The following is a 27,995-nucleotide window of genomic DNA, read 5'->3' as shown; positions in this document are numbered from 1 at the left end:
AACAAGTAACAATCTTTAAATGAGTACTGCAAAGGAGAAATTCATTAACTTTTTTATTGAACAAGCAAAGCAGCATATTTACACGTGCACACACACAAACACACGCACACACGCATGCACGCACACACACGCAAATATACTCTTGGGCATATATATTTACACAATAGCAAACACGTACACATTGTTAGGAATATGCATGTATTTACTTCTTAAATTTGGTGGATATAAGTATTATTTTATCACAAAGATCTAAAGTGCATGTCCTGAGGCCAAATTGTGTTCTAAAACTGGACATTTTGGTTTCTCCCATCTAAAACAATGTGAAATCTGAATGTGACCTGCATAAGGTAGATTATGCACATTTCCACACTAACAAAATGTTGATTGGCAAATCATACTTTTAACATACTGATTTACATAACTTTTTTGAACTTATTAACTTTATTGAAGTGGCCACAGGGACAACCTTGAAAGATATTATCTAATGCTGGCTATTATATTTTACCACAACTGTTTCTGAAATAAAAACTTCCCATTCAAATTAGCCACTAAACAGTGACTCCTACCACTGTCAGTGAAGAGAACTGACCAGGAATTCCTGATGAAACACTGATTACAAAACAAAAACAAAACAAAAAACTAACTTGCATCATTGAGCTCAAACAAACCAACATACCTCTAACTTGAGTAAAATAGAGATGTGAAAAAAACAGAGTGAACGTCTTTCCTTTAAGAACAGGATTTAAGACTAAAACAGGTCAACATTGCTATGATGTTTCCAGAAAGATTTTTGCGACCGTAGCTTATTAAACACCCAAGCCGGGGACCTTTCGTCTTCCGTCCTCTCTTTCCACATCTGCTGTATCGTCATCGCCTGCTGCAAGCAATCTAGCCGTGCCTCCCGCCTATCTCCCATGTAGCACTGTAAACCGTGCTGGTAATTCACTCTAACATAGAGCACAGGAGACAGGAGTACTGTGGCAGTGGGCCTAGTTACCATATGTTCAAAGTCAGCACACAATAGTAGAAAAAAAACAGGATTCCGCGTACATCAAAGTACTGCTTACAAGAGTATAAAATTCCACAGAGGCTGCTATTCTCCTTCTCCCTCAGAGAGAAAACAAAAAAGGTCTCTCATTTAAGTGAAACAGAAACAGCTGGTTGGTGAGGAGGAAAGTGATTTGGCCCAGGCGGTAGCCTCTGCAGGATATTTGTTTTGTTAGAAACAAGCCTAGGTCAAATACGAAAGTAAATGGGGAAAAAAACAAATACGGTATTCAGAAAAAAGAAAAATCTTATTTCCTTGTCTCCCGACACAGAATTGTTTCAAAACATCACAGCTGTAGAATGTCTATGATATAGTACATGTTTTATATATATGTATACATATATATAATATATATGTATATTTGTATATACACATGTTATATTTGACACATAGGTCTGGTCAGCAAAACCAAGACAAAAAAGTGCACTTCTAGTGATAGCAGAACGAGATGGATGTTTTCACTATTGTGAAGTCACTGTTAACACGTAACAGTCATGTCACTTTCGGGTCCAGCGAAGAGTCTGATTCATTTGATTAAGAAAGTAAGGCAGCATGCCATTAGGAAGAAAAATGAACAATCACTTGCTAATCAGATTGTGGTTTAACTTTGGGACTCGAATCAGTGAATGAATTGAGCGCTTGTCAAAAAAGAACCAAAAAAAAGGGCCGACCACTTGCACAATCACCAAGCTGCGGCTCATGCAGAACACCAGTGTACTCCATCTTGCTCTCCCTTGGGAAACATTCACCACAACTCAGCTGCAGCGGCCGTGACCCCTGACCCCTCAACGCAAGGACGGGGGCCTCAGCTAGGAGAGCCAGAAGAACTGAAAATGTCAAGAAAATCAGGTCAAATGTGTACAAAGCATACTGTACAGACAATAAAAAGGGGGAAAAAGGCGACGGATTTGGAGACGGTTGGGGGAACTCCCTTACAAATGCTTCCTTCCCCAAAAAGTCTACAGAAACTGTAGTAGACGCATGTCCCTTAGGCTGACCTGGGGTCTGCGGCAGAGGGCGGGGATAGGCCGTGTCCATCTGAATAGCAGGCAGGGGGCCAGAGTCCAGGACATCCAGCGGGGAGAAGGCGGTGCTGCCAGGAATCAGGAGAGCCGGAGCGGGCCGGGGCTCTCCTGATGGGGAGCTGCTGCTAGGAGGCCTGCAGGAGGCGTCTGTAGTGGGGCATGACCTCGTGCTCGGGCAGGTGCAGGTTGAACTCCAGCGCCACCAGCACAGGGAACTCGAAGGCGATCAGCTCGCGGCGGTTCACCCGAAACCGCTCCTCCAGTTTCTGGCCGAGAGGGAGAGACACATCACATGCTCATTCATTTTAAATCAGACAGACACCCAAGAGGACTTGGCTGGGCACCTCGTGACAAACGGGCATGTGCAAGCGTCTTTACACACACACACACACACACACACACACACACACACACACACACACACACACACACACACACACACACACACACACACACACACACACACACACACACACACAGGCCTACGGTGTATTTCATCTCAGTCAGATGTGACATTTACAGCTACTGATTTTTGACATAACAGAACAAAAAGTATCAACATCAATGAAGATGAAGTGCTAAAGGAGCAAAGAGCACAAGTAAGATATCAACTCTAAATCTTTACTATGTGAGAGAGTAAAATCACTGTTGAAACGGGCATAATTGAGCTCCCTCCCTGAAGCCCAAGACCCAAGTTGACAGACAGACACTCACGTCTATGAGATGTTTGACCTCGTGCTTCTTGAGGTCACCGCCGATCTTGGCAGCCAAGAGCACGCAGGCGCCGGCACAGAGCTTGCGGTTCTGCTTGTTGAGTTTGCCCTGCAGCACCAGCTTCTCAAAGTAGACAAAGGCCATGGCCACCGTTGGCTCCTCATAGCCACACTCCTCCTGAGCCAGCTTACGGATCTCCCTCTTCAGGCTGAGACACACACACACACACACACGGTCAGCAAGGCTACAAATCTGCCGTAACAGTAAAGCATCTTGTCTGATGTCAGTTTTGATTAGAGGAGACCAATATCATACTTGTCCTTATACAGTAAGAGAGAGAAAGAGATCACAGCTAAACTAGGAGCCTCTTGGATGAGTTGAAAGAGATCACAGCTAAACTAGGAGCCTCTTGGATGAGTTGCAAGAGACACTAAATTATACACAGATCCAAATCTTTCTCCAAAGATTCTCAGGTCTGTGTAACTTAACATCATGTTGGACATGTGTGATCATTTAAAGTTGTGTGTGAAGTCATAAATAACAAATGCCACTTGTTTCTCTGGTGTTTAACTTGTGTACCTTCGGACTTTGCTCAAGGTTAGGCGAATGTGTGGGAACTTCTCCTTGAACGTCTCGTTCATGTCCTTCTTGAGGTCAGAGGGCTTGACGTATTCGATGACTGTGGTCTATGGGAGAAGGCAGACAGAGTTAGGTTAATGGGCAGCTAGGATGCAGCAGTCCTTTCCATGAGGTCATAGGCAGGGTGTCAGAGCACAGGTCACTTAGCCCCTATTTCAGCACACAATGCCATCAAAACAGCACACTTTCAAGGGAAAAAAGGTGGCCTGTCCTTATGTTACAGGTGCCTGTGTCTGGATTGGATTAAAGTGTGATATATTCAACTCAATATTATTGAGTAATCGCATAAGTCTTCTAATTTCCTAATGGCACTATCCATTTAGCTATATTTAAAGGGGGGAATAGTTTGTGATGGAAACTATTTTGGATGGAATAAGTAAATAAGTATAAGTATAAGCAGGGGCGCAGGAGATATTTTGAAAGTGAGGGGGACCAAATTGTGAACACAAACCCATAGTGAGATCAGATTTCCAGATATCGGATCGCCACCTCTGGCCCACTTTCGACCATGAACTTGCCAGAATATTAAGATAATACCATTGATTGTTTTCAAAATATTTTTTGATAAAAATGGTCAAAACTGTGGGATGAGCACAACGCCAGATCTGCCCTCAGACCAGCTACTTTTATTTATTTATTTTACATTTTTATTTCACACTATTTGGGCCAATGGTAGAATACTCTAAAAGCAACATGGGATGTTGATATTTCATGAGGCCATGAATGAATCATCATGCCTATGATCCAAACATAGACTACATGATCAAATAGCCTAGTTAGGCCTATACTTAAATTGTCTGGTATAAACCAGATCAACTCTCCACTATGGCTTTGCAGTTAATATTTATGCAACGTTAGAACATGTTGGCTTAACAAGTTACCAGTCCAGAACACACAGAAAATTGCAACAGAAAGTTGACTTTATAATCAACTACTATTTGTTCCAACAGCATTTAAACAAAGCATTTATAAAATTAAACAATAAATACATTATCCCAAGCTTCAAAGAGCTCCCCACATCTGTGACAGGCAGTGACATCGCTAAATTCTCAGCTTGTTTATACCCCACACTGAACGCGTAAGAACGCTATAGGCCCTCTGGGGTGTGGTAGCCTGCTCTCTGGGATGTATGCACCAAGGTAACGGACGTATCCAATTTGTGTCTTGAAATTATGTTTGAAATAAATGTCTTAGAACAAAAACGTTGGGTATAGACTTGTATTTTATAGTTAGGCTAGTAGTGAAAACGAGTTGATCAGTAGGCTAGTTGAGTTTGTTATCAATAAACATAACAGCTAATGTCATGTTGAGCAGGAGACTAGGCTAGGCCTACCATAAATCCTCAAATTATGCCCGGCATTGATTCTATTTAAAGCCGGACAAATAATGGCAGGTTCCCATACAAGATGGGGTAACAATTGCCTATACCAACAATTGCCATTAGTCCACCAGCACTAGAAGACATTGTTTCGATTTAAGTCAATGAAATAACACCTCTTCTTAATATTTTATTATATTGTTGGTTGGATTAATAGCCTACAGTTGGCAAAGAAAAGTCGTTTTCCTGTCTCCAACACACGTTCTCAAGCTCACTCTCTTGCCGTCCCTTTCGAGGTAATTGAAGCCTAGGCTACTACATTTAAACACAATTGTTGCGCGACTCAAGGCATTTCAGCCTACGAATTTAATAAAAAAGAAGTACTAAATCATGCATAATTAAACAATAACTCAATTTAGGCTACTTGGCTACGCAAAAAGGTTTCTATTAGGCTACAGCACAACCCCTATTCAATGAATGGCTGCCTTGTCTCGCAATAAACAGCGGCACTTCAATGTCACAATTCCGACACTTTTTCAACTGCATGAAACATAACAGTGAACCATCAAATATCTCCCAGATTTCAGTGCCCATCAGTCTCAACATTCAGCAATATAATCAAACAGTCCAAAAGTAAATTAAATCCCAAACCAAACTGAAAATTGTATGCTTTTGATAGCCTACTAGTCCAGTCATTTTAAGCCAAAATAGGGGTCAAGGTTGAACAAATTGCAACACAAGCAAACTTAACTGATTTTGAATCCTCAATATGTCCTGAGTAAGGGAAAAAAAGCCCCGAAGAATCCCGATAGGGGAAAGTTTAGAAAAAGACCCAAATATACCCTGTTCATGCGCCTATTCAGTATTTTTCTCACGTGAATAGGGGAAAAAAAATAACCTTCACATATCACCATGAAAATTACTGAGTTGATTACTTACATCAAGACAAATAAAAACATGTATTATACGTTTTTTGAAATTGTTTGTTAACATGGGCAAACAGGGCATAATGTAATTATGTATAGTTAATTTGTATAAATACCACAACGGAGCTAATAGTCCAGGCAAAGGTCTGACCCAAAACTAATTGCAACAGAATTTATTTTCACATTTTTATATTTCAATTGGTGATCTTTACACCATAGTAAAAGACCATGAAAATCCAGTTGGTGGAAATATGTTAAAATGAGGGTTGTTTTATGCATTATTCTTCAGCAAATACTGACAAAACTGTAATTAGAATGTTGTAGAATACACATTCTAAAGAATATCTGACCCCATCTAACTTAACATGGAATTTTAGAATCTTGCATTGTTGAGGAACATTCTTTTATTTTCAAAGAGTGAATTTCTTTGGCTTATTTCAGACTGGTTTGTTGCAAAATTGGTGTCTATTTTTACATTGTGGCCCTTTGAATCAATGGAAATGGTTGTTGAATCTTTAAATATAGCCAAGTAGGGTTGGGTATCGTTTGGGTTTTATCCGATACCGGTGCTAAATCGATACTTTTAAAACGGTGCCGGTGCCGAAACGGTGCCTGAACCGGTACTTTGTTTTTAAAATGTTTTAAATTAAAATGGTCTAAAGCATGAATTGCTTTTTTTTTATTGATAAGACAAATTTGAACATGAAATTGAACTGTTATATTCAATTTACTATCAATATCTCATTGCTCCTACGAATAATACATTTAAATGTTAAAACAGCTTGCCATGCATGCACACACAATGGTGAGCTCTGCTTTCAAGTTTACCCAGTGTAGGCGGTTTGCCATAATGTATGTTAAAACCGCTTGCCATAAAACTGCCAGGTCATGGACAACGGCATTTGCAAGCTAATCTAACAGGGACTCTATATTCCAGTTAATTCAGTGTGTTCCCAAATGCTTCAAGAAATGTCATGTCTTAACCCATAACACGCAGTAGTTTTAAACATGTTAGGCTACATGTCGGTGTTGCAAGGCCGTAGTCATGATGTCAACATTGGGGGGGACCAAATCTGTGGTGGGGTCTGAGGGACCCCCAAACAGAAGCCCCCCCCCCTCCCCCGGTGAGTTTTGTGAAAAGAGAAGGGTGGAGAAGAAGCAACTTCACTGGTCCATCCCTGGACCCGTGACTCCATTTGTGTTCAAAATGTATACTTTAAAAGAAATTACAAACTTGAGTATCTTTTGATAACCTCTATATTACACAGAATGTGGTTCTTTGACTTATTACTTACACCTGAAGATTTTTTTAAACTAAGGCTTAGACTCATAGGTTTGGAGCCTAATAAGATTTTGTCTTTTAATTTAGATTTTATTATGCTGGCGGCTAATCACACAATTTTAACGTAGTTTGAAAGGGACAGGATTCAGGAATAGGCTAAGACAGGCCCCTCTTCTGTCTGACTCACCTCATGTTACCCCTGTATGCATTATAGACTGGCTTCTGACAGAAATTACGTTTTGTGCCAACATGTAGAAACACTAGGCCTACTACAGCCTTTAATTGGTGAATGGAGGTGCAAATTCCTTTCTTTGGTTATTGTCCGCGATTCACATTAACTACTAGGCCACATTTGATCACGTTTTGCCTGCATGGATGCGCGATTGAGGGCGCATTAAAATAATATGCAAGATGCAACAATTATTTCTAAGAGGCCTATACACGGTAATTTCTGGCATTACTACTAGCACATGAATGCATTAAAGACGTGAAAGAAATGATACAGGCTTGCACAAATTCATCATTTAAAATAAAACATTTCACTTTCGCTATCATTGTGAGAATAGGCTACAATATGGAAAATGTTTGTCCCTTTCAGTCTGATCGGCTCCAAACATGTATGGGATTTCCTTAGCCTGTGCTACACCTTTCCAAGAAGTTTTGTGAAAATTGTTCCGGTAGCTTTTGCGATATTGTTGACAGCCCTACCTCACCGCAGTAGGGTGCAGTAAATGGAAGCTTTTGATAGCGCACGCCACTAACGAAAAACGGAAAATCACCAGGACAAACCACTCAGGGGTGTAGGCTACTCTGGAACCATAGGTCACTAATTTGTGCGTTATTTACGTTTGATTACATTTCAGGTACGTGTTGGTTTCCTGTATGCCTAGTATAGCGCTTTATTCTTTCTTTATTTTTCTATGTCCGAATATTGGGGGGGGGCATTTTGGTCATATTTGAATATTGGGGGAGGACACGTCCCCCTCAATGTCTATGGTGACTACGGCCCTGCGGTGTTGAAGTGTTTAGATTCCCAGCGCTAGCCTAGTAGGCCTAGGCATTTTAACAGCAACTATGGCTATGCGCTAACACCAGTCAGCTGAGTTTAATTAGCGATAACGTACGGAGATGGTTTCGTAGCCTCTTTGACAGCTCAGTGACATCAGGTATGTAGCCTAACCGACATATTTATGTTTTTGCCAGCTAACTTTTAACATGATCTTCATATTCATTGTGATGCTATATGGGCCTCATGCACATGAAAGATTAATATCATGCCATTGTGTTGTTTAACACACCGTGAAATAAAGTTTTCACCTTACAACTTTGCTGATAACATTTCAAATAAATGTCAGTTAGCGCATTAGCAGGGATATTGTGTGATGTATAGGCTAGCCTACTGTTGATGTTGTTTCATAACCTTTTGCTTGTGTGTAGTTAGGCCCACTGCTAGATTTTGACAGGCGCTCGCGATATTGCTTTAAAGTAAGCTACTTTGGGCTCACGCAAGCTGTCAAACACTGTCCACTCGCCTATGGTGCACCCCTCTGGTTTATACATCCAGTGTTTATCATATGTTAGCTAACTGTATCTGGATGTGTTGCTATCAGAGCAAGACGTTAGAGATGGCGCATGACATGCAGTGATGCCTCGTATAAAAAAAAAAAAAAAAAAAAAAAAAAAAACCCTATTTAAGCACCGAAATGAGGCACCGAAATCCACGTTGTTATTCGATGCAGTTACTACCGTTTGTGTCGGCACCGGTGCCATATTAGAACCGTGTTTCGGTGCCCAACCCTATAGCCAAGTGTGTTTTTGCATGTAAGTGTTCCACAATGTGTAATCTGTACAAACACATAGTTAGGCATTATTCAGCCTAGGAAAGTGGTTTTGGTGTTTACGTAATCTGACTTAGAGGTCACTGAAACATACAGTATATCACACTAAAGTATCAGTCCATCATTTTGCAAGTCTTATAGTAATTGACCTCTTGCCCAGGGGTTGACTGATACACTGTCTGTCCAATCAGAGGGGCCTGTATGATGCCCCTTTACTTTGCACAATTTTTGTCTAAAACAATAATCGGACAGCACAGTATGTTTATGTTAGTGAATGCAGGAAAATTGTGAAGGCAAAGTTGAAGATGGACATGATCATGTCCTAATTCGACAGAAGGGTGCAGATGGGATAACTGCAGTTAGCCTCCAAGTGACTCTATTGTTGTGACATCTGGCAAAAATGCTATACTAATAAATATAGTTTAAGATTAATAATTAACAATGCATGCCTATGCATGGGTCATGGTTTTACCAAAGTCATAGAACAGTCAAAACTATACATATTCTAAAAGTATATGCACTGTACATGAAATATAGCATCAATCAACTTATGTCCCATCTTCCTCCATACCATGCATAACACATACTCCTCTATTCTGTATAGGCGAATCAAGTGAACAGCTGATACATTTTGGCCTGCACTATTAAGGGAAACTAATTAAACACCCTAAACTATATATTTTCTGAAAGCATATACCCTCCGGAGGAGATATAACACCATTTAAGACATTTCCCATCTTCCTCTATCCCATGCACAATACATTGCCCTCTATTCTGTAAAGGCGAATCTAGTGTAAAGTGGATACATTTTGGCCTATACTGTCCAGGGAAAACAAATTAAACACCATAAACTATATATTTTCTATAAGCATATATCCTCTAGAGGAGATATAACACCATTTAAGACATTTTCCATCTTCCTCTATGCCATGCACCAGGGTTCCCGCGGATCCTTAAAAAGTCTTAAAAAGTCTTAAATACAACTTTCGGTTTTTAAGGCCTAAAAAAGTCTTAAATTGTATGGGATGTCTTGAATTTTTGAAAGGGAGGTATTAAATTTGCGTATGGGACCGCCAGCAAGTGCAAGAGCGAGTGAAATGTCTCTATCCGGTTTTTCGTGTATTTAAAACGCAATTGTATAAGTGACTATAAGGCAACGGGAGGAAGTGTAGTGGTTACAGAGTGAAGATGTTTTCACTGGTGTGGTTAAAGGTGTGAAAACGGTAATAATATGTACAAATATGCCTGACGTTTTCGTGGTGTAGCCGTGGCCTGAGAGATTGCAGGTAGCCTACTGTACGTGAGGTAGAATGAGCGGGAGAAAGAGTTGGTAAGCCAGTTAGCGATAGGGCCATACGTTGGAATTTAGGCAGGACATAGCCTATGGATTTTAAAAGCCCTGTCCGGCGCAGCCATAAGCCGGACGCATATTTGTCCTTTTTGGAGTTGCGCTGGGCATCATGGTTTCACAAACTATGGACGTGAAGACTGCTGGTCAAATTATGCGCAGTGATTCTGTCACTCGTCTGATAATTTGCTGCGAAGGAAGGAACCACGGACTGACAGAAAAAGAAAACAAACGTTTTCGCAATCAGGAGGAAATATGTTAAGTTGATCTGTTTGCATCTTTCCAGCGTGTGTTGCTGGCCTAGCCTAGGGAAGAAAATATCTGTCTAAGTTATAATACCTGTAATATCTGTCAACAGCTTGTTTGCCAGCCTTTCCCAGTAGGCCTACTTCGCAAAAGTTGTGAAATATAGCTGCATTTTTTTTTACTGTCGGCGACTGGCTACATAAAAAAAAAAAAAAAAAACGTGCGTTCATAATACGTGCGTGCTTCAGATGAAACCAGCAGGATCTGAGGAGGACCTGTCTCTTAATTAATTTAAAACAAGTCAGTGGTTTTACAATGTTTCAGTCAAGCTTTGGTTGGTTTAGATATAGGTATGCATAGGTATGCAAAATGTAAAGTCGTGGATTAACTTTAATTTGCTGTGCTGCATATGGGACAATAGATGCACATAGTACATGATATAAAGTAGGCCTATTAAAATATTTAAATAGCTTAGTCTAACTTTGAAAAAAATATTGAAGGGAATCCAGTCCAGTGCACATGTCTTTGGCAAGTAGCCTAGGCTACTACAGACACAGGTGAAGAACAGTCAGCCTCAGCCAGTAAGCACAACCAGATATGTACAGCCAGCTTCAAAAGCAAGCAGCCCAGACCCTAAAATTGGGCATTTATAGCTTTGAAGGTAATTCACACACAATTATTTTTCTTTCGCCAAAATATATGTGGTAACTTCTGTAGACATCCAAAATGGGGTGGGGGTTAAAATTAGTAGGAAAAAAAAAAACTATTGCATAAAACAGTTTTAAGTTGTTGTATGTATCTTTTTGCCGTGGTATAGTCTTAATTTTTCCATTTAGATGTCTTGAAAAGGTCTTAAAAGTCTTTAAATTTGCACTTGGAAAATGTGCAGATACCCTGATGCACAATACATTGCCCTCTATTCTGTAAAGGCGAATCTAGTGTAAAGTGGATACATTTTGGCCTATACTGTCCAGGGAAAACAAATTAAACACCATAAACTCTATATTTTCTATAAGCATATACCCTCTAGATGAGATATAATACCAGTTAAGACATGTATTATCTTCCTCCATGCCTTGGACAATTTGTTTGTCAAATGTTGCAATTAGTTTTGGGTCACATTAGCTATACATAATTATGCCCTGTTTGCCCATGTTAACAAAACAATTTAAAAAAATGTATAATACATTTTTTGTTTGTCTTGATGTAAGTAATCAACTCAGTAATTTTCATGGTGATATGTGAAGGTTAATTTTTTTCCCCTATTTGCGTGAGAAAAATTCTGTATAGGCGCATGAATAGGGTATATTTAGGTATTTTTCTAAACTTTCCCCTATTGGGATTCTTCGGGGCTTTTTTTCCCTTACTCAGGACATATTGAGGATACAAAATCAGTTAAGTTTGCTTGTGTTGCAATTTGTTCAACCCTTTCTCCTAAAATGACTGGACTATACCGGTATGCCGCTCCAAACGAAACGCATGTCTAAATGCAGGTTAGAAATTTAAAAAGCCTGCCTCGAATAGCCTACCAGCTTGCCTCAAATAAAGATGCTGTGCTTTGCAAAAGACCCCAGCAATAATTTGAGGATTTACGCTAAGCAAGTAGCCTGGATTATTTTATGATGGTTGTTAGTAGACAAACTGGCTTCAGATATCCAACAGAGTGAATATGAGATTGTGCAGTCTTACACTGTAGATGGCTGTGGTTAGTGATGTGATGCTGTTAATGGGGAGTTTTACATAGTTAGCGCAAACTCTATAGGCCTAGGTTATTATTTATTTAGCGTACCTATAAGGCTTTTTTTTCTTATCAAAAGTGAGGGGGACGACGGCCGTCTCTTCAGCACTGCGGGGGACACGTCCCCCACGTCCCCTGCGCCCTTGAGGAGAAGTATATATACTCTTTTGATCCCGTGAGGGAAATTTGGTCTCTGCATTTATCCCAATCCGTGAATTAGTGAAACGCACTCAGCACACAGTAAGGTGAAGCACACACTAATTCCGGCGCAGTGAGCTGCCTGCAACAACAGCGGTGTTCGGGGAGCAGTGAGGGGTTAGGTGCCTTGCTCAAGTGCACTTCAGCCGTGCCTACTGGTCGGGGTTCGAACTGGCAACCCTCCGGTTACAAGTCCGAATTGCTAAACACAATCTACTTTATTGAACCACTAGGTATTTATGTTATCGTGCAATACAGAGACAAAATAACAGTTACAAAACATAGAAGCTATTGATGAAAACATAATGGTATGTGTACTCTATGTCCCCTTACTTCTGCAAGGGAACATGGGAATGTATTTGGAGAATCCACTCCACAAACATCAATGGAGAGGCACTACAATGGGCACCTACTTCTGCCTTCACTTCTGGTTTTTCTAGTAACATTCCAGAACGGAACACAATGGAAATTGTTTTGGGACTTGGGAGGGCAGGGAAGATAAGTCCCGTCTGGCCTTGGCTGCAGTTTATTTATTTATTTTTTAACAAATTCAAGTATGTGTCTAGTATCCAGCACAATAACAAAGAGGCCGGGCAGCATGGGAAGAGAGCCGGGAGCGGGAGGGTGCAGTTATGTAAACACTATCAAAACCCACTCTCTCTGCTGGTGCATGAGAAAGCCACTCAGTCCACACACAGCCAAAAGACAACGAGGAACACAAAAACAAAACTCCTCCGGTGAAATGACCAGTCTCTTAAGCAGGGGTCATTGAGAGGACAGACTACAAACTGTGAGGTCAACCCGAGAGAGAGAGAGAAATGGATCCAATCGCCGGCTTCCAGTGCTTGTGGTTGAGAATGATGAAATGGCCTAGTCATGCCATAAACCAACACACCACAATACAAGCTGCTCTTTGAATGATGAAATGGCCTAGTCATGCCATGAACCAACACAACACAATACAAGCTGCTCTTTGTCTGGCACTGTTTTTGTTTTGGTGATATTCCCAGTTCATCACATGCAAGCATAGAAACTACTGTTTAGAAAGCCTCAACGTCATTGTGTACATGGACAATCCGGCCAGCAGTGGTGGCTGGAGCATCACTCACCCTGGCCTCTCCCCCCTGTTTGACTAAGCTAATGGCCGTCCAGTGGGGAATCTGGGCTGTACATGCTAGATGCTAATCTCATGACTCCCCGTGAGCCGGTGGAAGTGATGCACTCGGACTGACAAAGGCAGGAAAAACACTGGCATTCCGTGCTCAATGAAATGGCAACAATTGGGACTGCTGGACACCTCTGGACAAATGAATGAAAACACGGTGTACTCTACAGTGGGGACAAACGGCTTACGCAAAGTTACCACACTGGACACAGATGAATGAAAGACAGCCTCTGAGGCAATGCCATTGGTATTCCCAATAGTCTGAACAGCCAAGCGAAGAGGCTAGACTTCAGTAAGTAACCATGGGGGCTTCTGTATTTTACAAACAAAACAGGTTTCTCGATGTCATGGATGGATCGCGTGAGATATTGTTGTTATTGTTCCCAGTCCACCCCAAACTCACCATGTAGGAGGGAAATATGAGCACCCTCTTGTGCTTCCCGCACGGCCACTGAGGGTCATCCAGGAGGTTGGGGTCGTACTCCCTAAAGTCTCCCATGTCATTCCCTGATGGCCACAGGACAGAAGCAAACAATCACCCAGTGACATCCCCAGCAGCAGGACACACAACAGTAAAATATAATCTGCACATGCAACCATCTCCATCCTGACTACCCCTCCTCTTCTTGCCTTGACTTAACTTCACTTGAACGGTCATTTTATTACATGTGAGTATTCCTTAGTGCTGCAATAATATGTCTTAGTCGCACTGCACTTTGATTGTTTTTGATTTGTTTTTTGTTTAAAGTCACTTTTAAGCTACATGACAAAATGTAAAGCACTGATTTGCAAAGTGACCAGAAGAGTTGATTAACCAGACAGAGGAGAGGAGAACAAGAGGGCAGACGGCACAGCCGTTCCACCGGGCTAAGTGTGTGCCCTGGCTCACAGACCTGTGTCAAGGCTGCTCTGGTTGCTGTTGGCACGTGCCAGGCTCAGGCTCCTGTGGCTGGCGTTGCGAGACTGCGAGAAGGACGACGTGGAGTCGATGGTGTTCCTCCGCCCGAGCACGTTGGTGGGGTAGAGGAATTGGGTGTAGGATACAGTCTGCAGGTGGAACAAAACCACAGACACACACACAACACATCAACACAGACACAGCAGTACAGCAGATTAGTCTACCAGAGTCTCACTTGGTGTAGAACAGTCTACCGAGAGGTACAGAGGATGGCTGCAGAGGAAAAGGACCGGTGCTGCATTCCTCGTCACAACTTAAGCCGTCCGGTAAATATTTACTCTCATTCTGACTCGAAACAAACAGTGCGTTCTAGGGTGGCAGAGATGAAAGTTCCAGAAGCCCTACTCACCTTGCCATCTGCACCCAGCTCCACGCCGTCCAGCCCGATCACCATCTCCTTGGCACTGACGCCGCCCGAAGGGTGCCGCTGACGCCCACTCTCCATTTTCACATCCCTGCCGAGGCAAAAAACATCACGATAGACTCGCCTCGCTCAAAATGGCCGTCTCGGTCATCCAATGCCCTTCTGCTTTTTCTTAGTGCCCACACCACCAGGCCCTGCCGCCCTTCCCTAGTGCCCACACCGCAACCCTCCCCCCACCCACCTAAAAAAAGCCCACAGAACTCCCACACCCAGGCAGAAAGCCCTTAAACAAAGCTTTTCCATGTTTCCCAGAAAAAAGATATCAAGCCAAGAGTTTAATACAGTTCCTTTGGATAGATTAGCATGTTGGGGGAAGGGCTGAATTGCAAAAGTTTTGAGGAGATTTAGTCACTTCACTTCTATGCCAATAGGGAAATAAGACATTGTTCATGTTGGCAGCCGGCATGTAGGAATGTGAACTGTTACAGTTCAAGACGTTGCATCACCAGGGTGTCACATTTCATACTTCTATAGCAGATTCCAAATTTGTAGTTAGGACAGAGAACTGAATTTCAGTCCTATCCTGTATGATTTTGTTGTTTGCAATATCCCATTTTCAAAGCATTTTAGGGAATGTTTGTGGGGTTACAATACACAGACAGTAAACAAAGGAGCAGGCTAAGGTATTGGGGCTTTCTCTCTTCACCAGCAACTGATTAAGGAAACGTTTTGTTGCAAGATAAGAGGAAGTACAGTTTCCTCACGTTTCATAATTGTTGTTTTTCATGCACTGTGCATGTGACTCCGGCAGATAACTCCTGAAGTCTAAAGCTACCGCACAGCGACATTTCACTGTCTGCTCCTCATGTCAACATCTGCTCACAAATGTGACCAGGAGGGTGCAACTGTGGGCCATGTTAGACCAGGAGGGTGCAACTGGGCCAAACTCGCAAATCTAAATCTCAGAATTAATTATCATGTGACTTGAGCTTGATGGCTAGATTGTGATGACATAATGCCGTCGTCATCTTATCAAAGCTGTTTGTTTACAAACAATATTGGCTTATCCGGAGTATCAGGATCTGATGTTGACGGTTTGGGTTCCATTCCTCCCTTGGCTGGGATTAGACGAGAGGGTGACACTAGCGAATGTGAGGCCAACAGTCTTGTGATTTGTGTATATACTGTGCTGCCAGGGCCAGTGGGAGAGGAGCAGATCTCGGGAGAAGCCGAGTAGTCTGGCTCCTTGACCATGACACAGTTGTTTTCAGCCTGATCGGGTTACCTGGCTAAAATACTCAGGGGTGTCAGTGGGAGCATTCATGAAGGACGAGACGGACAAAAGTAATGAAACAGCCAAATCTAACCCCACCCCCACCACACACACCCTTTCCCCCACATTAATGCATGAAAGATGTACAATGGGCAGTAGAGTGAGTAAGACGAGGAGGAGAACAGGCAGGAGAGGTCAGACGGAGAAAAACCTCTAGCGCAGCTCAACCAAAGAAACAGCAAACACAAAAGAGCAACAGAATCCCCCAGAGGAATGATACCAGTGACCATTAGCCCCCTTTACCTGTCCAAGAGCAAAAGCAGCCGGGCTTGAAAAAAGGGGGACAACACATCAGCTCGTTTTTCCTCATCTCACTACTGCGTCCCTCCAGGGACCTGAGGCCAATTAGCAGACTAACAGACTAGCTCAAGCTCGCTCTCGGAAATCAGTCACTGTAACTAGGCCAAAAACAAATCAGCAGCACCATCACCAGCAGCAGCAGCAGCAGCAGCACTGACACCGAGATAGAAAGAGGAGCACAGGAATACTGAAGTACTCCAAAGGGGCATGTCCTACATCTTGAAGAGGGTACTTTTTAGTGGAGTTCTCAGTCCGTCAACACAACAGCTACCTTGTGGTGCGTTCTGATAAGACTAGCTCTAACTGTCTGGTCCAGAGTAGAGGCTTAGAGAAGGACGTGTGTCGGCCAGAGGGTCGAGAGGGTCGGCTCAGCACTGGGCTGCCAAATGCGTCGGGGTAGTTCCCGAGGCCATTTCCTGAGGAGACTGCGGAGGGACAGTGGTGGGGAGGTCTCTGATTGTGCGGTCAACATCTGAAGCTGCGCTTTCCCACCAAGCACAACAGCATCAAGGCGGTCATTATGTTGGATTTAAAGCAGACACTCGATAGTTCGAATAGAGGGTGCATTCACTGGCTTTCATCTCTCTCTCCCTCCAGTGTTTATCAGCTCATTTCCTCCCCTTAGTTTTGCTCTGACTGGACACGGGAGGCAGTGGCTCCAAGGTCGCGTCCCAGCCTCCCCACCGCGGAGGAGGGAGAGAGAGAGAGAGAGAGAAAAAAGAGAGGGAGAGAGAGACAGAGAGAGGGAGTAAAGAGTCTGTGAGCCAGAATAACTGCCCCGTGCTGTGTGAAATAATGAACCCTCCATTCACTATTGTTTCAGCCCAAGGCAAACCCAGCCTATAGACTTATACTACCACTCTCTGAGTCAGTTGGAGGCCAGTGGATGGGTGTACGTTTGAGAGGTGGCTGTGGTGCAGAGGGGTAGACTGGGGGTGAGTGGGGTGGGGATCAATATCAGCATTGTTAATTTCATCTTATAACTGCAACAGTAAAGCCAGTGAGGGAGCAGGGCAAGCACAGTGGTGGGGTTCAGCTACAATTTGTTGTTTGTTTAGAAATGAGAGTTTTCTGAGAAGGAACACCAATGTTAGAGCTGAGAGATGAAACCAAAGCATGCCAAGAAGAGTGTGCAGGCAAGAGAGGAGCAATGGTCAGGCCCTGGTTGAAATATGAAGACACAGAAAGCCTCTTGTGCAGCATTGCATTTAGATTTGTGTATTAAATGTCACTACAAGCTCCACTAACCCAAGTAGTAGAAATATCTGAACTCTAGCCTGCTGGTTGAACAGTAACAGAGAAGATGACTGCCAAGATCCACCTCGACCTGTAATGGCACATGTTTTAAGTATGACAGTACCGTATCCCAGCTGTGACTGATAATAAGACTATTAAAGAGATTAGAGGAGTTAGCACTGTCTGAAGGTGCATCCATATCTGCCTTAGTTCTGGCCCATTACTGTTAGAATTGGTGTTAATAAAAGATGACTTGCATAACATGCGAGTGCTATTTGCTTCAGGGCTACTCTCCATGGAACTGTATACACAAAAACAAAAATGAGAGCACGGACGGAGGGGGACAGGGGGTGGGGGCCGGCGGGGGGGGGAGGGGGGTGGGTGGAAATAAAGAAGGCTTGCATGCTGAAGAATACATACCCTGCTTGGCTACAATCTCGATAGGGCAGGACAGAAAAAACACTATAGAAGGATCTTCTGCCACTGATAAGGACTATCCTACAAGACAAAATGATAGATCAACTAATTAAAGTGACCCTATGTGGGTGCAGAACTCACAGGAACAGTGTGCAGAGATGAGATATTAAATGACAAAGGTCAGGAAATAAGGACAAAGGACCCCATTTCTACAGTCCGTGATGTGTTCCTCATTGTGTTGAGTCACTGGGTTGTCACAGGTCTATGGAACATTAGGACTGTTTAAATGAGGCGTGCACCTCTGTGTAAACACTTAAATAAATAAAGAAGACATAACAGAGGAATAAAACAGGGAGTGCTCCTCAGCAATGCTCCACATTTCTTCTTTTTTTCTTGTCTTGATGGATTTGGGTCTCCTGCAGTGGGTGTTGAGTAACTTTCTCTGCTTTGAAGGTTAGTAATGTCTTTGGTGTATTAAAGCCTCTCACATCCTGCTCTTCCTCTGGTGTATTTGCCATGTATCATGGCAAGAATGTGTATGGGAGAGTGTTTTGTTTTTGGATCAGGCATATCATGTTACGAATAAGAAAACATTGCATCTCTGCTGACACCCTTCTCAGAACATGGCACTTTCCAGTCCTGTTGTGCCTCAGTCTGGCCTGTGGCAACACAACAGTTATCTCAGCAAAAATGAATCTGAGATACAACAAACAAACAAACAAACAAGGCCTCCAGACACCCTGCTGCAACCACTTTCCCACCACTTTTCTTCTACCCACTTAACTTTAAGTTGTAATAAACAAAAAACAGGACAACAACTCCATATCCACTCTCCCTGTTCACCACATGCTGTCTATCATTTACAACCCCTTATGGGTTTTGGATTTTGCACAAAGTGTACTGTACACACAGAGCGCTCTGTGTTCATCTCCAGAGCACAGTAATCACAACTACAGTATGTTGAAGATGAACCTGAACATTGACTAACTAATCATCACCTCTATCATAACAAAGAGCAAACGTGTCAATTATTTCACACAAAAAAAACCTCTTTGCATCATGGAGTCTGTTTTAAAGCCTAACTTAGAAAGTCGAGAGGTTAAAACTACACTCCACAAACATTGATGGACAAGCCATGCTCTACGAAGACCTACTACTCATTTATAACTTCACTTACAATCCACACGTCTCACCACAGTAGAGAGTGGAAAATTACCGACACTGACATCTCACTAGTTTAACTCTCTTTTAAATATTTATCTTTAGCTCTGCTCTTAAAAACAAGAGCTAGTTAGCCATGATCACACATCCCAAAAGAGGTAATAGATTTGAGACTGTATTTTGATTGCGAAATGTCAATTTAAAATTTGGATGCCTGATTTTAAAAACCAATCTTTAGCATCTTCATGCATGATGTAATACACTGCATGGAGTTGTGCAAGATCTATATAAACACTGTTATTGGATTATGATGATCTGTATGAAGTGGAGTGTCAGCTTTGTATTGCAAAGTAAGATTTATTCTTTCTAGTAGAATATAAATCCTAGAGAGCTCTAGCTCCTGAATGAACTTGTTTAACGACAGTCAGGAAGTCTTTTAAATGACTGACATCATGAGGTCAGATAAAGAGAACATTATCTCAAACAGGTTTAACAGTAAGTCTGCACTAATATTGCCCAGACAGGCATGGACTGAAGAGGACAAACTGTTCTTGTGTTGGGTTCACATGGGTGTGTCAAGTGATAACACTTTATTACTTCTCGTCTATTTGCTTAATATGTTAGTATGCATGCACTGGGACAGGAATAAATTTTGTCTACAAATGTCCATCTCAAAATGATCACAACAATGTTCAGATGGTTAATTTCAGTTATCACAGTTTGTACACCCAGGACTGTTCTATATGTGGGGTGGATTTGGCGTGGTGTGCATACCTTCCATTGCGCATGTCATGCTGCCTCATGTTCTTGATGAAATGAACCTTTTTAAAGCTCTTTGGTCGTGGGGAACCTGATAAGGTTCGGCACCTGAGCACAAGAAAAGAGAAGAGTGGAGAAGAGAAGAGAAACAAAGAGAGTTAACACATCTTTACCATCACAATGTCATTCTGTAGGGGTGTGGGGGGGGGGTCTGTGAGATTTGCCTCGTCACTGTGTGACGCTCTTGGTGTTCTGCTTGCAGACACTGTAATTAAGTTAGGTTTGACTCATCCTATAAGCAGATTCAGCAGCAGCCATACCTGCGGAGAGGAGCGTTCTCCTCAATGTCCTCCAACGTTTCCAGCGACGAGCGCTGGGAGATGAGTCTCCGCCTGCACAGATTAATGCAACAACAGAGTCAAGAAAAGGGGAACAGAGAGAGGAATGAATGGGGTTTTAGAAGTCTTCCTGACATAAACCAGCCCTCACTTCAAAAGGATTGGCTCACTGCAAACCATGTTTTGAGTGACGTGAAACACATGTTGTGTCACATAATATTAGATTGACTACGACACTGTTTTATATGAAAACAAAGGATTAAAACAATCCTGAAGAAATACAGAAGATGACCCTGGCAGCACTTCGCACAAAATCGCACTTCGCATTTCAAAAGGTTTGTGTGAGACATATAAGCACCAAATAATCTCTCAAACAAGCTTTTACTGGAACTCCCTCACAATTCTGTTGTGTGGAAGGCACTGCGGCATCCATACCACATTCGGGTCCAAGTAGGCACGGGGACCCAGGTTTGAATCCGACCCACGGTCATTTCCCGATCCCATCATTGAGGATTCTCCCACTTGTTCCCTGTCACTCTTTACTGTCTATCTGAGTGAAGGCAAATAGCCCTAAAATTATACTAAAAAAAGAATCACAAATCAATACCATCAGCCACTCTGAGCACAAACTCTCCCTTAAACTGCTGTGAAGTTTAATCTCTTTAAAAATAAAAGTAAACTGTTTCACAGCGTGTGCTCAGTGAATCTGTGAATGGCATTCTGGGAAAGTCCAGGTTAAAGTTTATCACTGATATCCAAACCTCGACATCAGTCAAGCATGCACCATACATAGTATTTTGCACAGCAGCCGCCTGCTCCACAATCAGCACTGTGTAAGGGGATAGGCCAGTGGAGGCCAGGGAGAGTCACTCTCAATGACACCTTGAGTTGGAATGCAGGCCATTAGCTGCAAGTTTGCAAAGACAATTGTTCTTTTAGAGAAAGCATTAAGGTAGGGCATTGACACCTCTTTTGTATTTCAACAGAAGACTGGTGCCATGCTTTCACAGCCAGTTAAAGTTTGCTCAGTACTGCCACACAGGTTAAATGTTACCAAACAAGTTTGTTACTTGTGGACCTGTGTCAGGGTGTGATGGTGGGGGTGAGGCGTGTGCGGCCACTAATGCAGTGAGCAAAGACGTCTGAGGGGAGTGACAGATTCCCTGCAGGTTGTCAACACGTCAGTTTGAAGGTCACCTCCGTGAATGCATGTGATTGATGAGAGCCCTTGATGTTCAGAGGGCCAATCAGAAACACGCTTCAGAGTCATTCTCCGCTCTCCACTACCGTATCTAAGGGCATCCACACGGAGACGCTTTTTGGTTTAAATGCACGTTTTGCATCGTTTTGGCCGATCCAGTGTTTCCCATACATTGACTTATTTGTGGCGGCCCACCCCAATATCAACATTGACCACCACACAATGATTTTCCAGGTTGTACTAAATTGTGCTTAAATCTGGTTAGCATCATAACCACGCTTTGCTAATTTGTTAAAAACTGTTGTATTCAAGTTAATTCTGCAAACCATCCACCACAAATGGAATTCAATTCTGTGGGAAACACTGCCGATCATCCAAACGAATCCTGTAAACTAAGAGTCACTGTATGCCAGACTCTCATGCCCTTACTGTGAAGAGTTTGAATAATTACATCTATACGCCCATAGGCCAGGATTAAGCGTTGGGGAGGTTAACAAGGTGAATTTAGTGTTTGTTATATAAATCTGACTGGCAAATACTAGATTATTCTCCTAAAGCATTAGACTTGAAGCAGGCATCACCGGTTTGTCACTCCCTCCATCGTGGCCATTGAGACCATCAAGGGCAAGCGATGCCTGCGTAAGGCGCACAGCATCATCAAAGACTGCTCACCCTACTCCCCTCTGAGAGACGTTACAGGTCTGTCCGCACCCGGACCAGCAGGTTCAGAGGAAGCTTCTTCCCTGCGGCTGTAACCTTACTGAACACTAACTCTGCACCTCCATGTCAACCAACCAACTACCCCCCAACCTACTAACACCACCACCACTTGCTTAACTGTATACTACGTTGTCCACACTGTCATATGTCATATACTGTTTACACTGCACTACCTGCCTGTACTGTTCACACTATACTTTTCTGCTTTTTCTCTGTATGTGTACTCTGCACAATGACAATAAAGTTGAATCTAATCTAATATAATGAACGTTAAAATCAGTTGCGCTGCTCCTGTATTCATGAGCCATGCGGAGAACCTCAAACGACACTAAGGGCAGGGGGAAGACAGAGCAGATATGGAGTTGTGAACTCCGTGTACACTCCCTTGCCTTACTGACACACAGACAACAGGCCCGACACTTCACACAGATTTCATTGTGCTAGAGGTCATACTGTATGCAAGACAACAACAATAATAACTTTATTTCACCAGCTAATAAAGCTGATAAGATCTCTCAACGATTTTACTCGTCTTCAAAAAGACTCACTATGCCTGGGATCTTACCCCTGTGAATCGGCAACAGAAAGATTTTCTAGTAACGTTTTTAACCGAAAGCCGAATCAATGGAAAAGGCATAACCTCTACCACACATTACTCACTTACGACAGCCATGCCACTCTTATTTACATTTGAGAAGAGTCCGATGAATCATTTCAAAAGCTGTTATTACAACGTGACACTGACCAGTAATGGATCACCAACAAGCAACTTCAACACAGAAAGGCATGCTGGACCTTCAAGGGTAATTTCCCCAAGAAACAAAACACTACAATAGAAAAGAACTCTGTCTGACTCATTCCCTCTCATTTCCTCTTTCACAGAGGGTGTATCAGACACGGCTGGGAATTCACATCCAACAATTACATTAAGCAGTATTGGCTGGACCTTTTAAAAGACTTTAATCAGAATGTTCAGAACAATTCCGGATTCAATTTGCAGAAAGAAAAAAAAACCTTGCTTGATTCAAAGAGCTGAGGCCAGTACATTTGGCAGTATGGCAATTACACGTTCAACCATGTGCTAATCCAATTTTGAAGGGCTGTACTTCAAAAAAAGAGAAAAGGAAAAAAAACAGCTACCAAGAAATGAAATCAGTCAGGAGATGGTGAGAGTCAAACATCTGCTGCTCAGAGCTCTTGCTTTCCAAAAATAAGAGCGCAGTGGGCAAAGACATTGTGTTCGTCTCTGACAGCTCAAAGTGGAGATATCTTCCACTCCAGACTCTTTATTAAATCTCCCCATTTCCTCTGGGAACCTGTTGTTGCACACAAAATAAAAGATTTTTTGGAATGCCTGGAAGACGGCGTTCAAACTGCTTTCCTGAACAATCTGTTCTCGGCTTATGCAATCTCACAGAAATGGCAAGCATGTCTTCAGTCCAACCACACAATCACTGGGACATGACCCAATCTCACTAAATATCTTGGGCCTGCCACAACCACCGGTTAAAACAGCGTTCCCACGGCGGTCATATGGAAAAAGGTGGAAATGGCTTCCAATTACGAGCTAAATTCGTTTTCACTGACAAGGTGGATAATTGTATGTCTATCTTTATTTGTGCTCAATGAGTCAGCATAACCAAGTTTAAACAGAGAGAAGTAAAGGAGAGGAGTGAACGAGTACATTTGTTGCGCCGTCTCTTCTCCAGAACATGTTGGCAGCTCATCTAAGGGCCTGAAGTGTTCCTGGCTAAGAGAGGCGGGCTCGGAGACTGGCTGCTCAAAGACAGGAAGTGGACACTGGAAGGAGGGAGAGGTGGTGGGGTTGGGCATCCTGCCTCCTCTCCGCCAGCAGGAACCTGCGTTCGCTTTCACCAGCTGCCCCCCTGAGAACAAGCCAGACTCTGTGCAGGCGAGCCTGGGAGCTTCCATCACCACTGCCAGGGGAAATGTATCCACCTACACTTTAACTAACACATAGCGCTCCAAAAAGAGCCTTTCAGATTCAAATCCTGCCCTACTTTTGTCTCCTTTAGGGCTGTGTGGCCATCACTCTACCCATCATCTAGGCTATGCCAGCCATGAGGTGCTATTCCATTTCCCTACAGAGAGTTCGAAATCTGAGAACTGGGAAACGTCATCGCTAATGAGCATATGCAGCTGGCCAGGTCTGCACTTAAAGAGAAGATAGCGGACCTTCCTCTGGCCACGTGGACCTCGGAGAACAGACAGTCAAGTGCTGTGGCACGAATGTGGACCCTAAACAATCACCCTGCCAGGGAAAAATTCAAAGTTCAAAGACAGAAAAGAAAAATAAGGGGATGGAAAGAGGAGAGAAAGAGAGAGAGAGACAGAATTTTATTGTTGTCGCACTCTTATCACCCCCTCCCTGTTTCATATTTCTCTGGGCCACTGTAACAAAAGGGGAAAAAAAACAATGAAGGGCAGGCATGGCATGTACTGTGACAGCGGGCTCTAATGTTACAGGGTGTTTATGTCCTGCGCTCCAAGAGGACAGCAGGTGTGGAGCAGGTGCAACGTGCTCAGCACTCACACACTAGACCCAAACAGTGGACAGCATTGGACTGAACACCGTCCAAGAAGCTCACAAAAGCGCTGTATTACTGTGTAGGGAGACTACGTGAAAGAAAGACAGATTTAGAGAGAGAGAGCAAGAGAGAGAGGGAGAAATGAAAAATGGATTTACATTGATCACGTTCAAGCATATGCCTTTACCCTCATTAGGCAAGGCAAGGCTAAGCAAGGCAGCTTTATTTGTATAGCGCAATCCAAACCCAAGGCAACTCGATGTGCTTTACATCATCCGAGAACAGAGAGCAGCATACTGTATAGAATGAATAAAAGGATGAAGGAACAATAAAAAATGTAAAAAGGAAAATGAAACCTGTGAACTATGTGAACATTAAAAGATGAAACTGTCTTCACGTGACAGAACATCAAAACACAAAAGTAACAGCCATGCAATGTAAACACACATGAAACACACAAAGCCTAAAGGCAGTGGACCCTGCAAGGGGGTTTATTCTACGATCAGCATTGATGTCTAATGAAATACTGTTGTAATGTGGGCCTTTGTTTAGCTGCAGAGTTGCAGTACTTTACTCATTTCATCATAATCAGATAAACCAGTGGCCAATAAGACCAACAGACAAAGCCAAGCCTCTGAGTGCAGCCACTGTTTCACATGTGCGTGTGTGGCTCTCAACACATAATAATCATGCCCATGCTCTTGTTGAAGTCTATAAGGTGACCACTATACTATTATGTGCAGTACCTGGGGTTGACAAGCATGGCCAGGAAAGCTGGCACTGTTACAGAGGAATCTCTTAGGAAGGTCAGTTCAAGACAGTAGTGTTTAAAAAAAAAAAAGTAAATAAACTCCCTATGTCAGTGATCCTGCCATACTGTTTTTACACATACACACGCGTATGTGTGCACTACACACATACAATTTTGGGCGGGTGTGCTTTGCACTGCATGACAGTATCAGCCCCAACTGCCAACAGACGTCAGTAGCAGATGTCAACACATTGCATGGAGGGTCTGTGCTGACAATGAAAGTAGAAAAATGCAGAGCACCACCACTCAGACCAGGCATGTCGGGACAGACAGAGGCGGGATGGCCTGTGCTGTTCTTGCACGGGAGCTGTTATTTCTGCAAGCAGGAGGGACAGGCGGATGAGGCGAGGCACAAATGGGCGGTAGACTAATGGTTTAAACACACACACACACACACACTGTTGAAGAAATTGCATAATGTGCACACACCCTAGTTCTAGTACTGTAAATTCTACTTACAAAGACCAAGTGCCACTAGGTCTAAATTGTAAATGTAACCCAAACAATAATATATGCTTGTTTAAAATCTGTATTGCACAGTATGCACATGAAGCCTCCTCCTTACACATTACTATGGCCTTCTTTCACTGATAAGAGGTTTTAAATAACCTGACTGAAGTACCAAAAGCCTAACAAAGAAACACGTCAAAAGAGATGTGTATAATCTATGCCAAGGTCAGAGAACCATTCACTCAAACAAACTGGTGAGCAAAAAGTCTCTAGGCTAAGACTGACATCATTTGTAACCAATACCCTAGAAAGCTTCGTCATAGAATAGATCCAACTGGGGATTTTGCCAGACAGAATATAACACTAACAGAATGAAATTGCTGCTCAGAATTGAGTTATGTTATCTAATATTGTCCACCCAAACACTGTCCACTACTGCAAAGCAGGTCAGACAGTATTCAACCTGTAAATTACAGTGTCAAGGTCAATGGGCATGAAACAGAGAGATCCTTAGTTTAACCTTAGTTTCATTTCTCAACTGAAGTAAATGAAATCACCCTCTTTTAACAAGTCCTGAAAACTCAATCTAAACTGCAGCGATTGAAATTGCAGCAATGCAGCAATATAGTTCAGCTAAACACTGCACCACTTTCAAGTCAACATTTACCAAAAACCACAGCCTGCAGCTGACCACTGGGATATGACCTAACTGTTTGGGATTGGAGAATACAATGTCCTTGCTGTCATAACAAGTAGGACAGAAGGAACATTCATTCAAGCTGTCCTAATACATTTCCGCGTGGACACAAAAGTATGACAGGGACAGTGCTTAGGCTATTTGTTAGGCTTCCATCCATCAAGTAAGAAGGGACCTGTGAACAGTGTTGGACAATCAACATTTCACGTCCAAAAACCTACAGTGATGGTTGAAGCATACCAGAAATAAAATAGATTAAGAGGCATGTCATATTATTCTCTAAACATCTCAGGTTCAAAGTGTGTTGTCCTTTATTTTAATTTGTTCTGAGAAATGAGACTGCAGATTACATTACATATAGTAAGGTGACGATCAAATCTTTGTTTATCATCCATAATGTCGTTGTTAAAAACATTTAGGAGGGTTTACCTGGACCTTTGAAGCTCCAGAGCAGAGTTACCTATCTGACCACCTTCCAGACTGTAGTTCTGCGAGGATTGTCTGGCATAGGCGGCAGGTAGAATTCCCTGAGTGTAGGTCTGAAGTCTCCCTCGGGTCGCTGGTGGCACTGCAGAGAAGGGAGAGCTAAACACAGACGGTGCCACCGGGGGCCCGCTAGAGAACGCGTCGCCCTCCGCATCTGCACAGGGGGAGGCTGCAAAAGAGCCCATTCCAAAACTAGCTCGGTTGTTCATGTTCAGAGCCTGGTTTGCAGCAGCCAGTGCTTGGGCCGCCGTGGCAGGGGCAACTGGAGCACCAGCCGAATACAGAGCACGGTCTGCAGAAACCAGGCTCTGTCTAGTCCTTGCCTCAGCAGAATTGTCCTCATCGATGTTATAGTCTCCATCATCCTGTACTGGTCGACCGTCTAAAGAAATGTTGCTAAGGAAAGAGAGTGCAGCTTGCCTACGCCGAGGATCTATGCGTTTCCGTGTATGCTCGAGACTGGAATGCTTCATCTGTAGCGTGGCTGCATTGCTGCTCGTGGCAGCCGCCATGGTCCACCTTCAGCGATAGATTCGAATGAGTGAGTAGTGTTTTTCAGCAGGGTGGTTTCATAATGTGTAATTCTCGTATTTATATGTCCCACACGCCATGGCGTTGTCTTTTTAGTAGAAGCGTTTGAGTGTGTACAAAAAAGGTAGGTCACGTGTGTGCAGGATTGTGGCAGCAGGAAAAGCCGTCTGACCAATAGGGTTGGGACTCATGTGAAATG

At 43.0% G+C, this 27,995-nt stretch overlaps 1 protein-coding gene across 2 annotated transcripts; it reads right to left on the bottom strand.

The window, feature by feature from the left end:
- Nucleotides 1–38: 38 nt before the first annotated feature.
- Nucleotides 39–27,995, bottom strand: cables1 (Cdk5 and Abl enzyme substrate 1). Of its 2 annotated transcripts, XM_076293505.1 has the most exons (10): nucleotides 27,209–27,995; nucleotides 20,334–20,405; nucleotides 20,029–20,121; nucleotides 18,097–18,174; nucleotides 14,793–14,898; nucleotides 14,379–14,532; nucleotides 13,889–13,992; nucleotides 3,367–3,473; nucleotides 2,788–2,995; nucleotides 39–2,339 (listed from the first exon to the last, which is right to left on the bottom strand). In XM_076293505.1, the coding sequence occupies exons 1-10, from the start codon at nucleotides 27,775–27,777 to the stop codon at nucleotides 2,199–2,201; spliced, it is 1,632 nt and encodes a 543-aa protein (XP_076149620.1). In that variant the 5' UTR covers nucleotides 27,778–27,995; the 3' UTR covers nucleotides 39–2,198. The 2 variants fall into 2 exon arrangements, with proteins under 2 accessions (XP_076149620.1, XP_076149621.1); XM_076293506.1 differs by lacking the exon at nucleotides 18,097–18,174.

This window comes from Alosa pseudoharengus, unplaced genomic scaffold, assembly GCF_046254945.1.
Source record: "Alosa pseudoharengus isolate Yale_2024_CS ecotype anadromous, Long Island Sound unplaced genomic scaffold, YU_APseudo_1.1 YU_APseudo_1.1_scf_2, whole genome shotgun sequence".
Taxonomy (NCBI): Eukaryota; Metazoa; Chordata; class Actinopteri; order Clupeiformes; family Clupeidae; genus Alosa; species Alosa pseudoharengus.
This window is presented reverse-complemented; position numbering and strand designations above follow the sequence as displayed.